The sequence below is a fragment of the Coregonus clupeaformis genome, chromosome 19 (genome assembly GCF_020615455.1).
Source record: "Coregonus clupeaformis isolate EN_2021a chromosome 19, ASM2061545v1, whole genome shotgun sequence".
NCBI classification, from domain to species: Eukaryota; Metazoa; Chordata; class Actinopteri; order Salmoniformes; family Salmonidae; genus Coregonus; species Coregonus clupeaformis.
Window position 1 is genome coordinate 25,798,644 of NC_059210.1, and position 16,097 is coordinate 25,814,740.

The following is a 16,097-nucleotide window of genomic DNA, read 5'->3' on the forward strand; positions in this document are numbered from 1 at the left end:
CCTATTAAGACACTTTATCTTGGTGTTTTCTTTATTTTGGCAGTTACCTGTAGATGGTTAATCATGGACTGTTGTTTGCAGCCTCATTTAAATATATTTTTTAAAGAAATTGGCATTTAGCAGACACTATTATCCAGAGCGACTTTCAAGGGCACATCGACAGATTTTTCACCTAGTCAGCTCTGGGATTCAAACCAGCAACCTTTCAGGTTATTGGCTCAACACTCTTACCCGCTAGGCTACGTGCGACAGACAGACAGGCATGGAGCAGTTCTGATGAATCCTGTTTTAGTTGTTCTCCTGCAGCATGGTGATGCCTCTGCTGTCAGCCACCTGATGAGTGTGAAGTGTGTGTGTGTGTGAGAGTGTGTGTGTGAGTGTGTGTGTGTGTGCATGTGTGTGTAAGAGAGTGTGTGTATGTGAGTGTGTAGTCTGTGTGTGTGTGTGTGTTTTGTTCTGCATGCATGGCACTGACTCATCGCCCTCCTCAGTCATTTCATTATGGCCTAATTATACGTGTCTCATTGCCCAGCGCAATAATTGCTGACGCCTGTGCCATGGAAACAAGGAGACGTGCAAAACAGGAAGACAACTGAGGCCACATTAAACAGCAATACATTAAACGCAGGACCTCTTCCTGTGCAACTCCTGTGCAACTCTGTATGTGTGTCGACTGTGTCAGGGAAAATGTCACCATTGTTGTGTGTCCATGACTCCAGAATCAGATAGTTGGTCTGTATAGAGAAGTTTGTTGTTCATGGCTGCAACGATGCATTATATTTTTATGCAGTGGCTTTCAAGTCTTGATTGCGTAGGTAGGTGAGCTGTGGAGAAGAAATGACAGAGAAATGATGGTATTCTTCTGTGTGTTTGTCAAGGCTGTGACAGCTGAGCTGGGGTGCCACGGTTTCTCTAGGAGGCGGGAGCAGCAAAATACAATCTTCCTGCAGTCAAATTGTCATTGTCTCCTCAGTTGGCAGAGCAGGAAATTCATTGTTTGGAGAAATATTAGACAATAGCAGCCAAGCTGTGAATGTACTTTAATTAAGCAAGGAGCACAGACATCTCAGAGACCCTATACCACAGCACCCTTACAAGGAAAGGGGAAGTGGAAGACTTTCTAAGCCGTTGTGTTCCTATTGCAAACATGAACAGTATATGCCATTTGTATGGATAGTAGCCTAGTGTGGACTAGGCTGTGCATGGGGGAGTGGGTTTTACCTTGGGTTTCTTGTTATCAGAAGCAGTTACTGGCTGGCTAAATTTTCCAGGGTGGATTGATGGGGTGTGGAGTGACAGTGAGGTGGTGGTGGTGGCGGGATGCCAAGTGCTTATTGTCAATTTCATCTGCTCTTTCCCATTCTGGTAATGCCTAGCTTTCTCACACAAACCCTGTGGATGACCTACTTACCTATTCATTCTCACTCTGTATTTTTCAATTCGGTTCAGAACAGTGAGTTGGTGACTGACTGAAAATCTTTCCCATTCTGCAATGAATGGATCTTGCCAGGTCATTTCTCTCTTTGACTCGCCTGTCACCCTTTTTGAAACACAATAGCACTACCAGGCCCACTCATTTCAAAGTTCAAAGCAACAAAAAGACAACATGAAAGCAGCTCTGTATGAATTTAACTTAACTAACCCACCTATTAATTGAGCCACAATCTACAAGCCCTATTTATTTATGTGTCATGAGACGCCGGGGCTAACATCACAGTCCATTAACATTCACATGACCATAGTGCTGCGAAAGCTGCAATGGGTTTTCTGTGTCCCCTCTCCTGGTAGAATAGAATAATAAATGTGAGGCAAAAGCAGCTTTGTGATCATTAATGAGACAATTAGTGTGCAGACCAGGGGCGCTCTCTGAGCCCGGCGCTGGACAAACAGCTCTGTCTCCAGCTCCATTGGTTTGCCTCCCAGCCACGTCACAATGACTAAAGGAGTAATCAAAAGAGAGCGCAGGGGAAGCTAAATCATATTTGGTCTGATTAATGCCTCCCCACTAAGCAAAGGCAAGGCAGCTTTTCTCTTTTCACACATCCTGGGTTCCGCTGGTTCATGGTCTTTCAAGAAGACAGGAAGGGCACCAGCGATGGGTGACAGCCACCTTCACAGAATCACACTGCATGCTGGGAAACATGGGGGAGGTAGGGGGGTAGACAGGGAGGGAGGAAGGGAGGGAGCGAAGGAGGGAGGGAGGGGGCAAAGGATACATTGTTTTATTTTTTGGTGTTCCTTCTTCAAAGACACTGGGGTATTAATCTGTGAGAGGCCCGGAGTGACCTGAGAGAACAGCGCTGTGTGTCTCTCTGGGGAGGGTTGGGACAGCACAGGGCTGCCCCATATAATAGCACACCATTGGCCCTCTGGGAACTCCACTATCAGGACACTGGCCAGTAAATAATGAAACAGTCAGGATGATGGACACCACCTGACGTAGTCTCTTTGGCTCCAATACTCTAGTAAAGGATGTTAACAGCTTCTCATCAGGCAGCCCTGACTGCTCTACACATTTAAACTAGACCCAATGCTACATAGATTATGCCCTTTACAAAGGATGTTTAGGGGACAGTCAGTCAATAAGGGGAACACACATGTGTTTTATCACCATGGTGTGCAAGAGGAGTTTTGAAGATAAAAACACCTACATGTATACACCTACTACACCTAGGGCCTAAATGTTTGTATGTGTTTCAATAGTGATTCCTTTATTACAGCTCTATTGTCAAAACAGCCTTCATACCTCATTATATCCAATCTGGACAGAGTAGCTATGATCAATAGGGGAAAGTGGGGTATGTTGAGCCAAAGGGGTAAATTGAGCCACCCTTGTTTCTAGGAAACCATACACAGCATGAATCAGTTGACCAAATATTTAGGAAGAGGACATCATTTCATGGAGTGTGAAGGAAGAAACCACATGGTTAGGTCCAAAAAGTAAGCAAGTTAGGTCCAAAACATGGATTTTCACCAAGTCAAATGAATTTATTGTGTTCAAGATTTCATGATGCTTGTATCTAAACCAAAGTAGACACTTTTAAGATTGTTCTATACATCAGTTGGGGTCTCTATTAGTGTCAATATGAGGTCCTATACCTAGCATGAAAGTGCATATTTGTAGCTGTGTGGTCTAATATAGTCAAAATGTTTGCCTTGGGGTAAATTGAGCCAATGGTTGAGCCAATGGAAAGTTGAGGAAATTGAAGTGTTTTCTTCCCAGGCGTAATGCAAGGCATTATTGCTGGGATATGAGGTAACATCATGGCCTGGCCTGTTAAAAGTGTTTTAAAAAGTACAAAGTGTTTGTTAAGCCTGTGTTAAAATATGATTTAAATGATTAAAAGACACTAAAGTGATCGTGATTGTGTTGAATTGTGTTTGGGAAATAAAGATAGACACGGTTTTAAAAAGGTAGTGGTAATATTTAATTCAGTACAGAAATGTGTAGACGGCTTAACTTACCCTGTCCCACAGCACAACTCACCCCATACACAACATCCTGAAATATATGTAGATATCTTTGTTAGAAAGAATACTATATTTCTGTTGACAATTTTTTTTATCCCCTACATATTGTGGGTCTCAATCTAAAACATTGTCATAAGTCACATCAAGACCCTTTGACCATTGTGAGGATGCAAAAATCCAGAACTATTAGAATGTAAAGGAAAGGAACAATAACCATTCCATTAAGAGCTGAAGTGGTCATTAAAGAGTGACAAAATAAGAACTGCAATGCAAAAAGCACCTAATGCATTTGATGATACCTCAGGAAAAAAACACTATCTCGCTATCTCTGATCTTATCACATTTGGATGGTTCAGTTGTTGCTGTGATAATGTTTTGGGAATGTCTTGTTTTGTACGCTTTATACAAAATAATAAAATGCAGGACGACAGGATATTTATAAACGTAGCTCTTTATTAACTAGCTATAACGTGCATGTCCATGTGTCTCTGGCCATGATCATCCTAGAATGACCTCACCACCTGGGTGGTCTTAACCAATCATTGCACAGTATGATGCATCCAATTACAATTCAGTATGGTGACACATATGAATATTACATCCCCCTTCTTTTAAAAAAAAGAAAAAATATGTGGAACAATAAAGCGTTTCTTTTGAATATATGCTCTGTAGTTTGAACTCGAGGTAAGTAACCATTTAAACTGCACCAACTGCATCAACATAACAGACAAACAATGATTCAGCATATTGTTATTTTTAGAACAAATATTTCTCAGCAACTCAGCTTTTCACTGTAGCAATGACATCTCAACATATCAAACAAATACAATACCAAAGCATTTCAAGTTAACTTTCAATAACAAGTTTACAGTCTGGAAACTCTTTTAGGGCAGCGATCCGCCTACACCCTTTGACATTTCACAGGTCTAGGACAGCTCTAGGCTTGACCTCTCTTCCTGACCTTGTGTGATATGAATCTGAGCATGCTTCTGTGTCAGTCAACAGTTCTTGTGGTGTTGCAGGTAAGTATGGTGTATGTTGTGTTGTGTCTGTGTTTAGTCCATCCCGTTCTCTTTCAGGGGAACAGTTCATCTCGTCAGTGTGTTGTTCTTTTGTGTTCAGTAGGTGACGACGATTGCGGCGGTACACCGCTCCTTCTGCGGTGCTGAACGTGATATGAACGTTCAGTGTCAGCTGGTTGGATGACGACTGCTGGCTTCCAGTAGCCATGCTCCTGGATTCTAACTGACTCTCCGTCGTTCAGTGGTGGCAGTGGTCTGGCTGACCTGTCGTAGTATCGCTTTTGCTGTTGCTGTCTCTGTGCACGTTTTGCATGCACTTCCTTGTAGCTGACGACCTCAGGTTGCAGCTGCTGGTTGGTGCTGGGGAGGATTGAGCGAAGTCTGCGGCTCATCAACAGCTGGGCTGGTGATTTGAAGTTGTCAACTGGAGTGTTGCGGTATTCAAGGAGACTGAGGTAGGGGTCTCTCTTGTCTGCTTTGCTTTGTCCATGAGTGATTTAGCGATCTGCACAGATTTTTCAGCAAGGCCATTACTTTGAGGGTAATGTGGGCTTGTGGTGACGTGTGTGAACTCCCATGCTTTTGTGAAGGATTCAAACTCATTTGATTTGTAACAGGGCCCATTGTCAGATATTAAAGTCTCTACAATGCCATGCCTGGCAAAGGCTGCTTTCAGCTTGTGTATCACAGCTGCAGATGTGGTGCTGTGAAGCTTGTCGAGTTCAAAGTATCTGCTGTAGTAGTCCACTGTTATAATGTAGTCCTCGTTGTTCCACGTGAACAGATCGGTTGCCACGACCTGCCAGGGTCGGTCTGGGATACGGTGAGGTAACATTGGCTCTTTGGTGTTCGAGGGGCGTCGTTCAAGACACGTGGGGCATTTACCAACCATGTCCTCTATTTGTTTGCACATTCCGGGCCAAAACAAAATGTCCCGTGCTCTCTGTTTGCACTTTTCCATGCCCATGTGTCCAGCATGGATCTTTGTCAAAATCTCTTCTCTGAGACTGGTAGGAATGATGATTTTCTCTCCTTTGAAAATGATTCCGTTGATCTGTGATAGTTCGTCACGATGGTTCCAGAACTCTGAGACGCTCTGAGGGCATTTTCTCCTCTCCTCAGGCCATCCTGACTGTATGACTTTCCTCAGCTGTGTGAGTTGTGTGTCTTTTTCTGTTTCTGCTCGGATCTCCTTCAGTTTTGTGTCACTAACTGGTAAGTTGCTGTACACAGTGTGCACCTGCATGTCCATGCCTTCACTGAGGCTGCTGTCCTTGTAGGTAAGAAACTTCCTGGAGAGTGTGTCTGCGACAGGGATGTCTTTGCCTGGACGGTGAGTGATTGTGAAGTCGTATTTTTGTAGTTGAAGGATCATTCTCTGTAGCCTTGGCGGGGCTGCGAGCTAACGGTTTCCTCATGATTGACTCGAGGGGCTTGTGGTCTGATTCCACAATGACTTGTCGTCCATAGACATACTGATGGAAACGCTTACATCCGAACAGAATGGCGTACAGCTCCTTTTCGATTTGAGCGTAGTTGATTTCACAGTCTGTGAGAGATTTGGAAGCGTAGCCGATGGGTTTTTCTTCTTGCAGTAGCACTGCCCCTAGTCCATACTTTGACGCGTCCACCTGGAGTCTGAGCTCTTTGTTGGGGTCGTAGTAGGCAAGGATTGGTCCTGGTTCTCTCGTGATCAAGTCTTTCACTTTCTGGAAAGCGATGTCGTGTTGGTTGTCCCAGAGGAACTCACTGGACTGCTTTAGCAGCTGACGCAGGGGTGCATTAGCATTGGAGAGGCTGGGTGCGAACTTGGCTAAGTAGTTGACCATGCCAAGCACTGTTTCCAGCTCTGCGCGGTTCTTTGGTGGCTCCATTTCCTTTATGGCTGAGATCTTCTGCGGATCTGGCTTGATTCCATTCGCTGTGAGAAGATGCCCGAAGTAGCTGACCTCTGTAGCGCCCGACTGTGCTCTTCTCGGGGTTGAGCCGGACTCCTCTCTCGCGGGACCTTTGCAGCATCGCGCTGAGGTTTCTGTCGTGTTCCTCTTTGGTTCGACCATAGACAAGGATGTCGTCCCACATTGCCACGACTCCGTCGAGGCCTTCGCACACCTCGTCGATCTTTCGCTGAAACTTCGTCTTGGGCTGAGATAATCCCAAAAGGCAGGCGACGGAACCTGTAGCGTCCAAACGGTGTGTTGAACGTTGTGAGCTTAGATGACTCTTCTGTGAGCTTGATAGCCCAGTAGCCTGATCTGGCGTCCATGACACTGAAGTAGCGTGCGCCCGCTAGCTTGTGTGTGATGCCATCTAGCGTCGGTAAGGGGTAATGGGGGCGTTTGATAGCCTTGTTCAAGTCTCTTGGGTCGAGACATACTCTGAGCTTGCCTGTCCGTGGTTTCTCCACCACCACTAACGCGTTGACCCAATCCGTCGGTTCTGTAACCTTGGTGACGATGTCAGATTGCTCCATGCTCTCCAACTCTTTCTTCAGACGGGCGCGGAGAGCAAGTGGAATCTTTCTCGGTGGGTAGATCACAGGGGGTTGCGTCTGGGTTAAGGTGAATGGTACATTCTCCTGGGAATAGTCCTATTCCTGTAAAAACATCAGCAAACTCCTCCATGACATTCTCTATCTCTACTGGTGCTGTCACTGATAAAACTAGCTTGATAAGGTCCATGTCTAAACATGCTTTAAGACCTAGCACTGCAGGTGCTCGAGTGTCAACAACGTAAAAGTCCAACATCATGTCCCTTTCCTTGTATTTGCATTTGAGAGTGCATGTGCCTTTTACTGGGAGCTGTTCACCACCATAACCAGTCAGTCTGCGCGTGGTGGGCTGTAGCTCACACTCAGATGTCAAGCTTCTGTACTTACTCAGAGGAATAATGTTTACTTGTGCACCAGTGTCTAGTTTGAATTTTAGCTCTGTGCCTTGTCTTCCTATCTCAATGTCAGCAAAGGCTTGCTCTGTCTCTGATATCTGACTTTTCTGTGTCACTGAATCAATAAACAGTTCATCAGCATTTGACTCTTTGATTGACATTTCATCTTCACTCACTGTATGTACTGTTTTTCCACGGTAAACTCTGCACACTTTTGCAAAGTGATTCCATTTTCCACATTTAGTACACTGTTTGCCTTTAGCTGGGCAATTCCCCTGTTCGCCATGCACTTTGTATCCACAATATCCACATGTTTTGGGGCGTTTGGAGTCTGTGTCGCTCTGTTTTGGAGTTCTGTCTGTCTCCGTTCTGAAACATGCTCTCTGGGCACTGGAGGTGTGCTTTGATGTCTGCCTGACTGCGTGCACTGCTTGTTCACGTGATGCGCTCATGCTGCCGCCTGAAATGGTTTTCATCTGAACCTGTGCTAGCTCGTGAGATCTGGCTATGTCGATAGCTTTGTCCAGCGTTAACTCTGATCCAACATTCAAAAGTTTCTCTCTCACTCGCGGTGATTGTATTCCAAATACAATACGGTCCCTGACCATCTCATCCTTGTTTGCATAATCACAGTCTTTCACAAGCAGACGCAGCTCAGTGACAAACTGTTCAAACGATTCACTAGCGCCTTGTACTTTCTCATGGAATTTGTACCTAGCGAAAATTGTATTGGTCTTTGGCAAAACATATGCTTCAAAACGATCGTAGTATGTTTTCAGTACCTTTGATTCAGCCTCGGTAAGTGTCCATGTGTTGTAAATGTCTCTCCCTTTTTCACCGATCCAGAGGAGCAGGTAGCTGCACTTTTCCTCTTCTCCTCTTTCCTTCAGAGGACCCGTGAACATCAGCTCCACATGCTGTTTGAACTTACGCCATGCATCGGGTAGATTTGTAGACCCCCAATCCATTCGAGGTGAAGGAACTCCAGCAAAATCCATCTTTTAGTCCTTTTACTCTGACACCATGTCTTGTTTTGTACGCTTTATACAAAATAATAAAATGCAGGACGACAGGATATTTATAAACGTAGCTCTTTATTAACTAGCTATAACGTGCATGTCCATGTGTCTCTGGCCATGATCATCCTAGAATGACCTCACCACCTGGGTGGTCTTAACCAATCATTGCACAGTATGATGCATCCAATTACAATTCAGTATGGTGACACATATGAATATTACAGGGAAATTATCTCGTGCTTTGCCTTCTTGATAAGATAATGCAACAAAAACATAATCTTTGAAAACAACAAAACAAAGCACCCCATTGGTTGTATGCTGCCAATAAATACGATATGAAAATGTAGATACTGAGATACATTATCTTTAAATTCGGGTCTTAGATCCCTGAACCAGTCCCAATGTTACACTTTCTCAGTTTAATTGTATATTTTCTGAGGTGAGCAGGGCAGCAGTTGGAGAGGCAATAGCTGAATTTACATTTAAAGTGTAACCTCAGTATCTAGGACAGTTGAGAATCCAAGAGTTACTGATAGATGTTTGAGGCAGACAGGCATATCCATACGCATAAAGCAATATCAACAAAGTAAATGGAGCGACACATTGCAGAGATCAGGCATTTGAATAGCTCACCTGAGTGACTAGGTAGAAATACGCCCTGAGAAATGTGACCTTGCGTTATGTCTTCCATATAAACATTGGCATCTAGCCTTATATGGCTATATGTATGCTTTCATTCTCCAATTCTATTTGAGTTGGAATTAAATACCCAGGCTTGTATATAGTATGTGTATGTTTGATGAAAACAGTATCTCTTTGAGACATAAAGACCGTATTTAATTCAAGTTTATGTGTAGATGCATGTCATACATGGGAACTTTCCGGAAGCTTTTGAAGTACACTACATGAATTGTAAAGAGATTTTTTTTCAGTCACATTCATTTTGTATTTCCATGGTAAGGGTGGCAGAGAGGCATTTATATCTTGGTGCAGGAAACAGTGATAGGCAACCCCCTGTGGTTTTCCTGATTATGCTTGTGAGATATTATAAATGTATGTGTCCAGGGATTCAAGAGATTGGTGTTCTTGTGTTTGTTTTTTAAGTTTATATTCTGTCGAGGCAGGTTTGAATTGAGTGAGTGTTTCGTGTATAAAACCAATCTCTTTTTCACTTCTGTCAGATACATTCCCTTCTGCAGATTTTCATCATTTCAATAAATATTGAGCAACTTTTTCAGTTGATTTGCAGCAGTTTCTGGCACCTGGCAATATTGTTAAAAGATAAATCCATCATAACACACGGCTCAGGGGTGTTATCTGCAATCTGTGAGACCTAATCTGGTCTCTTACGTCAGGGTTTCCCAAACTTGGTCCTGGATGTGCCATCTTCTGAGATGGTTGATGCTTTGGTGTCATTCTGACTGCACTCAGTCCTCTCTGCAGATCTAAGGTACTGCCTTTGGCTTGAGACTACTGGGAGATAAACAACAACAAAAATCTGACCTGCTGTATGCAGTATCTGACTGTAGGCTATGTATAATTGCCATGTTATTAACAATGAGTCCTAGTCCTCCCGTTGACTTCTTCACCTGCATTATAGAGGGGCTGTAGCCCCAGAGTCCCCTAACCCCCTGCTGGAGCCAATCAGCAGGACCCACTCATCAACATTCTGTGGTTATTTTTATGCAGAGCCCCATGACAGGCATATGCAAATGTCTGTGAATATCATGAATATCATACCTTATTAAAGGCAGCTGTGCTGTTATGATATACATGACATACATGTAGGAAATGGATCAGAAGTATCACAGTTTTACCTTTTCCACCCTCACTCAATGTAAATTTACCCGCCTTAAGATATGCATAGTATACAGCAGCTCTGCAGCGGAAATAATAATCACCTCTGAACTGTGTTAATTGACAAGCTATAAATTCCAGAGCCAAGTGCAAATTTGCACGCCTGCTATAAATAACCCTGCTGAGGTCTATGAGGCATGTGAAGAGCATTATCAAATGTCATAAGGATCGTATTGACTCTGAAGAGGAAGGCTCTGTCTGCTTAGCCTCTGACCTTCTTCTATGATTCATTTCCACGTGTTAGTCTTTCTTACTTTTAATAACAACATGTCCACTCCTGTGTGTTTGGGGCTAGGCATCACATTGGATGTCTGATTTGATTTATATATTTATTTCTTATTGCCTTCTCTCCCCAAATCCAATTTTAGCTGACATTTCTCATGACTGTAACGAAGAATGACCTTTGAAAAGGACACTTCCGTTCTTGCGTGCAGACGGGTGGTAGTCTGGTGGTGCAGGAGACAGGTCTTAATAATGGGGGAGGAGTTGTTGCCTTCATCCATCTTCCCTACCCCTCTCACCCACCAAGGGGAAGCCCACTCTCAGGCCTGCAAGGCACCTTGGGAAGGTGTTACAGCGGAAGCATCTGCCCCCGACGTTAATGTTGTTCAGAGTGATAATTGCATTGGGGCTTTGACTGCTCTCTCCTTGATCTCTCTCTCATGATCAATTCTCTGATTCAATGAGCCTAACACAATACACTGGCTGAGGAACAGAGGAACAGAGGGAGGAAAAAAAGTTCCCATGTGCTTTGGGTGCAATGCCTGGTTATGAGGTAATGAAGCCTTCATAAGGACTTAATAATTCTTCCCTCTTTATGTAAATAGGGTTCATAATCCACATTGACAGGCTCCTTCACCATTCCAACCCTTCCAACCCTCCGAAACACCACTCACACAGCACTCTCCGTCTAACACAGAATAGTCAGGCTCATGGCTACATCATAATTACAGATACGACCGCATGCCTGCAAGGACACACGTAGAGTGACAGTCTGAATGCCTTGCACATAATATACACACATGCTCATATCGTTATTGCACGCATCTATGCATGCTCACACACCCATGCATACTCATGCCAACATATAGTGTACCGATGCATACAGGGCCGGCTCTAGCCTTTTGGGGGCCCTAAGCGAGATTTGGTTGGGGGGCCCCCCACCTTGCGGCAAAACATTTTAGTGTTCCACCTCTTTTATTTCAGTTTATAATTTCCTTCAATTCTACACATTTTGCCATGGGGCGTATAGAAAATGTTGCAGTTTAAAGCAAGTTTTCTGCAATTCTACACATTTTGCCATGGGGCGGAGAGAACATTTTGCAATTTTATAACACATTTCATGCAATTCTACTAATTTTGCCATTGAGCAGAGAGAACAAATATGCAGTTTATTATATAATTTCCTGCAGTTCAACACATTTTCCCATGACTTATGCCACGTTAATATGATATCTGTCAGAGGAAGGCCCTAAGAATTGCCAAAGACTCCTGCCACCTTAGTCATAGACTGTTCTCTCTGCTACCGGAGCGCCAAGTCTAGGTCCAAGAGGCTTCTAAACAGCTTCTACCCCCAAGCCATAAGACTCCTGAACATCTAATCAAATGGCTACCCAGACTACTTGCATTGTCCCCCCCTCACCCCCTCTTTTTACGCTGCTGCTACTCTCTGTATATTATGTATGCATAGTCACTTTACCTCTACCCACATGTACATATTACCTCAATTACCTCGACTAACCTGTGCCGGTACCCCCTGTATATAGCCTCGCAACTGTTATTTTACTGCTGCTCTTTAATTATTTGTTATTTTTCTATTTTTCTTATTTTTAAAATTTTTACTTATCAATTTTTTTTACTTAACACTTATTTTTCTTAAAACTGCATTGTTGGTTAAGGGCTCGTAAGTAAGCATTTCACTGTAAGGTCTACACCTGTTTTATTGGGCGCATGTGACAAATACAATTTGATTTGATCTGAGTGAGAGTGACTAGCAAAATCAATGGGGGCCCCCTGGAGGTCAGGGCCCCTGGGCATGTGCCCGGTGGGTATTCGGCCATGATTACTACAAGTTTAGATAGCTGGTTAGACTAACTTACCAATCAAAAAATTGTTAGCTGACATGGCTTATTGAGTGACTGACATAACAAAATAAAAACAACCAAATGTCAGAATTGCAACTTCTGTATTCTACTATTCTAACTCTCAATAGTAAATTGAGACCCCGACTGAGTTCCTAACAACAACAAAAAAGTGCATAAGCGCTTATATCGCTTATGCCTGGGGCCGGCCCTGTATGCAGAAGATACTGTGTCTAAACAACATGTGTTCTTCCAGAGGGCTCCTGCTCTTCCTCTGCTCTAGTATGCATCTCTCCCTAAACCATTCCAGTAATTGATTCTGTCCGTGTGACAATCTGAAAGGGATTATTTTTGAGCCAAGAGAGAAGGTTTCCTACAAAATTCCGTTATTGTTTTCCATTTTTAGACTAATGGTGTGAATCTATTTGTTTTTTTCCTCTGAAAGGCTGCAGCTCACATCATAGTTCCATTCCCATGTGATGCCATTATCTCTTTATCACTGTTACCCAGATGGAAGGTGACTGTTAGACTGGGGAGCATCATCTTTTGATGCTGAAAAGGGCAGGTCAACAACTGCAGAAACCAATACTAATCACTACTAATACTCTGTTGTCTAGCAGCCAGAAAAAATCCTTTGTCAACAGGCCATTTTCATGGGCATACTTTCATAGAAACACTAGCTTTTCCTCCTACAGGATACTTGTATCTAATTCCAGTGTCTATATTTGTCCTTCTGAGGGCAGTCTTTGTGTAGAGTTCCCATTTCTCATTAGCGTGTCCCCGTCCTCAGGGGGACAGGCTTGATAGACAGATGGACAGACAGACAGTCTTTTTGCCGGGTCGACTAGCTCTGGCTCTGGCTACATGTTATTTTCCTAGGACTGGGCTCTTAATACACAGTGTCCAGATGAACTCCTTTGTGTGCCAATAATAATAACATGTAGAAATAAACCATACAGCCCTTGTTAGTCCCAGTGGATGCAGCTTTAATAATCTCATTATCAATTTAATGAGGTGATTAGAATGCCAGGGGCCAGGGGTGCACATAGAGTGTTATGGAAGATGCTAGCAGCATCCTGAGTCCTCCTGGCGTCTTGGTGGTGTAGTCCTCCTGGCTCCTAATCCTGCAGCTAGCTAGGGGATTAGTTACCATTGTCTCTGGAGAATTGGCTCGACGCGGCTGCTGTAATGCCGGGTCACACACTCTGTCTCTGTCATGGTGGTCGCAGGTCCTCTAAAAAGGACACACAGCCCTGTGTAGAGTTCTGTTCCTTGCCCCCCATGTCCCAGGAAATGGAAGGTCAATTCTGAGCAAGGGCAAGTGCCTCTTTTTGCTTTTGCGTTGCCACAGAAACAGGCATGGCAGTAGTGCAGCAGTGTTTAGTAGTGGTAGTCTATGGCAGTAGTTCCCAACCAGGGGTACTAGGACTCCTGGGGGTACTTGGGAAAGGGGGATACCTAGTCAGTTGCACAACTGAATGCATTCAACCGAAATGTGTCTTCTGCATTCAAAGAGGTGCGGGGGCTGCCTTAATCAACGTCCATGTCATTGGCGCCTGGGGAGCAGTTGTTGTTGGGGGTTAAGTGCCTTGCTCAAGGGCAGAAAGGCATATTTGTCCACCTTGCCAGCTCGGAGATTCGAATCAGCGACCTTTCGGTTACTGGCCCAATGCTCTTAACCACTAGGCTACTTGCCGCCCCTACCCACAGGGGGTACTTGAGAAGACTGATGAGACCATAGGCCTACTGGTAAAATGCACATGAGGGGGTACTTCAGGGGTACTCTAGGCAGAGCAAAATTCAGTTGGTGGTACAGTACCCGAAAAAGGTTGGGAACCACTGGGCTATGGGATCCCAATGTACCCAACCACCAAAATAAAAGGACTGGCCGAGGAGGCACATTAAGCATCACGGTAATGTTTCCTAAAATGAAAGGAAAGATTTTGCTGGAATTTGATGCAATCAACCTGGACAGACCTTTTCCTTTAAAGCTAAACCATAAAACACATAAACAACATAGGCTACCCATGAATCAACTACACCATAACATAGACATTAGAATGGTATAGAATGGGATGGTAAGATTTCCCATATCTTTATGTGCAATTCCCCCCTTCTCCTAGAAGTGTGCGCTCGTTCACTCTCAATGATTGAGGTAAAAAAGTACAGACTCTGTCTACCCCAACCCAACGATTTGAAATCCTTGAACGGGAGTGAATGAGTGAACACTGCAGGGAGAAGGGTGTGTGTGATAGGAATTGGACTGTAGTGTGGGGCACAGGCAGCCAGCCCTCAGCTGGGTAATTTGACTCTCCTTATCCTCGAGCTGAATTAGTCACAGTGGCTGCTGAAGAGCCTCCTGTGCCTGACCAACTGAGGCCGGCTTCTTATCCATAATGAGGGATACTGAGCCTATTCTACCTACCGCCAGGTCTGAGATAGGGAAGGATTTACTGTACAGTAGAGTGATTTCATCTTTATATTTGAGAAACTAGCCTGAACTGCCATGCTACTGTATGTCTCTATTCATGGTGCTGAAGTAAGAACAGGCAAAGGGCTGTGTATGAATACTGGCGCTGTCCATTTTCTTAGTAGAGAGGAGCAGGTAATGAGTATGCAGTGAATATTATACAGCAATGTGGACTATTGACAGCACTGAGAGATATGTGTAGTCATGCTGCCCATAGATGCTGCCCATTGATCTGGGAAGGTCAAAGTTGAGGTCTTGTGCTGTCTGTGGTTCTGTATAGAGAGGCTACTGAGAGGTGTGTGTAGTGTACTCTCTCCCTCTCCGTGGTGCTGCAGAGCAGGGCAGCAGAGGGGACAGGTCAGGGATAGGTCAGGGACAGGTCAGGGACAGGCAGGCAGAGAGGCAGCAGTCCCCAGCTCCCCAAGGCCAGATGAGTGGTAAGACTGCAGTGGAATGCATTGATTATCTGTCAGGCAGGCCTGCTAGGATCTAACCAGGGCAGTGTTAGGGTATTAAGTGATCTGAAGTATTCAATGAATATTGATAATGAGTGGCTGTTCACCCGGCTCCACTGTTAGTGTTTCAACCCCCCTGGTGCTCACCATCTCTTCACAGAGATGGGCTGGGTTGGAGTAGGCTTGGGTGGCTGGTCCCTAGTGAGCTTTTCACTGTGTTAGTTTGATGGTGCAATATTTTCACATCATTGCTTTGATCTAGCCTACCATTTTTCAGTTCTGTAAGCGCATTACTTTTCGTATTGGAAGTCGCTCTGGAAAAGAGTGTCTGTTAAATGACAAAAATGTGAATATAAATATGTTATCAGCTCTGCACAATGCATACAGATCCTTTGGTGGACCACTCACTCTCGCTCTACAAGAATACTTCCATTTCAGGGTTTAACACCTTAGAGCGGTGCTCTGGTGGTTACATGCCTTATCACACCTCCTTTGTATTGGATTTTAAGGCCTCAGGCCCTCGCTGTCTCTATTTAATTTGTTGTCTTGAAAATGACCAAGTCTGTCTTTATTAGATTGTCAGGGCTGTTCCGTTCCCTCCAGCACCACTTGTTCCCTGAGGATTTTTCTGTTTGTTTTGTTTGTGCTTTGTGTTTTCTCTGCTGCTGTTTTCTTCATCAGCCTCGGCCACATAGTCCAGCACTAATACATTTATCCCTCTCCTGTGTTTTCTCTCTCTCCCTCTCTTTTACAGAAACTTATCGAAGAACCCTCTGACCACATTATCATGGCAACTCTTCCAGAACCTTCAACTCTTCGAGCTGTTAGTTTGTATA

The 16,097-nt window shown here is 44.2% G+C and overlaps 1 protein-coding gene across 7 annotated transcripts in view; it reads left to right on the plus strand.

Annotated features, from left to right (window-relative positions):
• LOC121531766 (NT-3 growth factor receptor) overlaps positions 1-16,097 on the plus strand; it is a 271,096-nt gene that overhangs the window by 82,138 nt on the left and 172,861 nt on the right. For all 7 annotated transcript variants that reach the window (XM_045227136.1, XM_045227138.1, XM_045227137.1 and 4 more), the window contains exon 4: positions 16,016-16,084. In XM_045227136.1, coding sequence (XP_045083071.1) covers positions 16,016-16,084 — 69 coding nt within the window. The remainder of the gene's footprint in view (positions 1-16,015; positions 16,085-16,097) is intronic.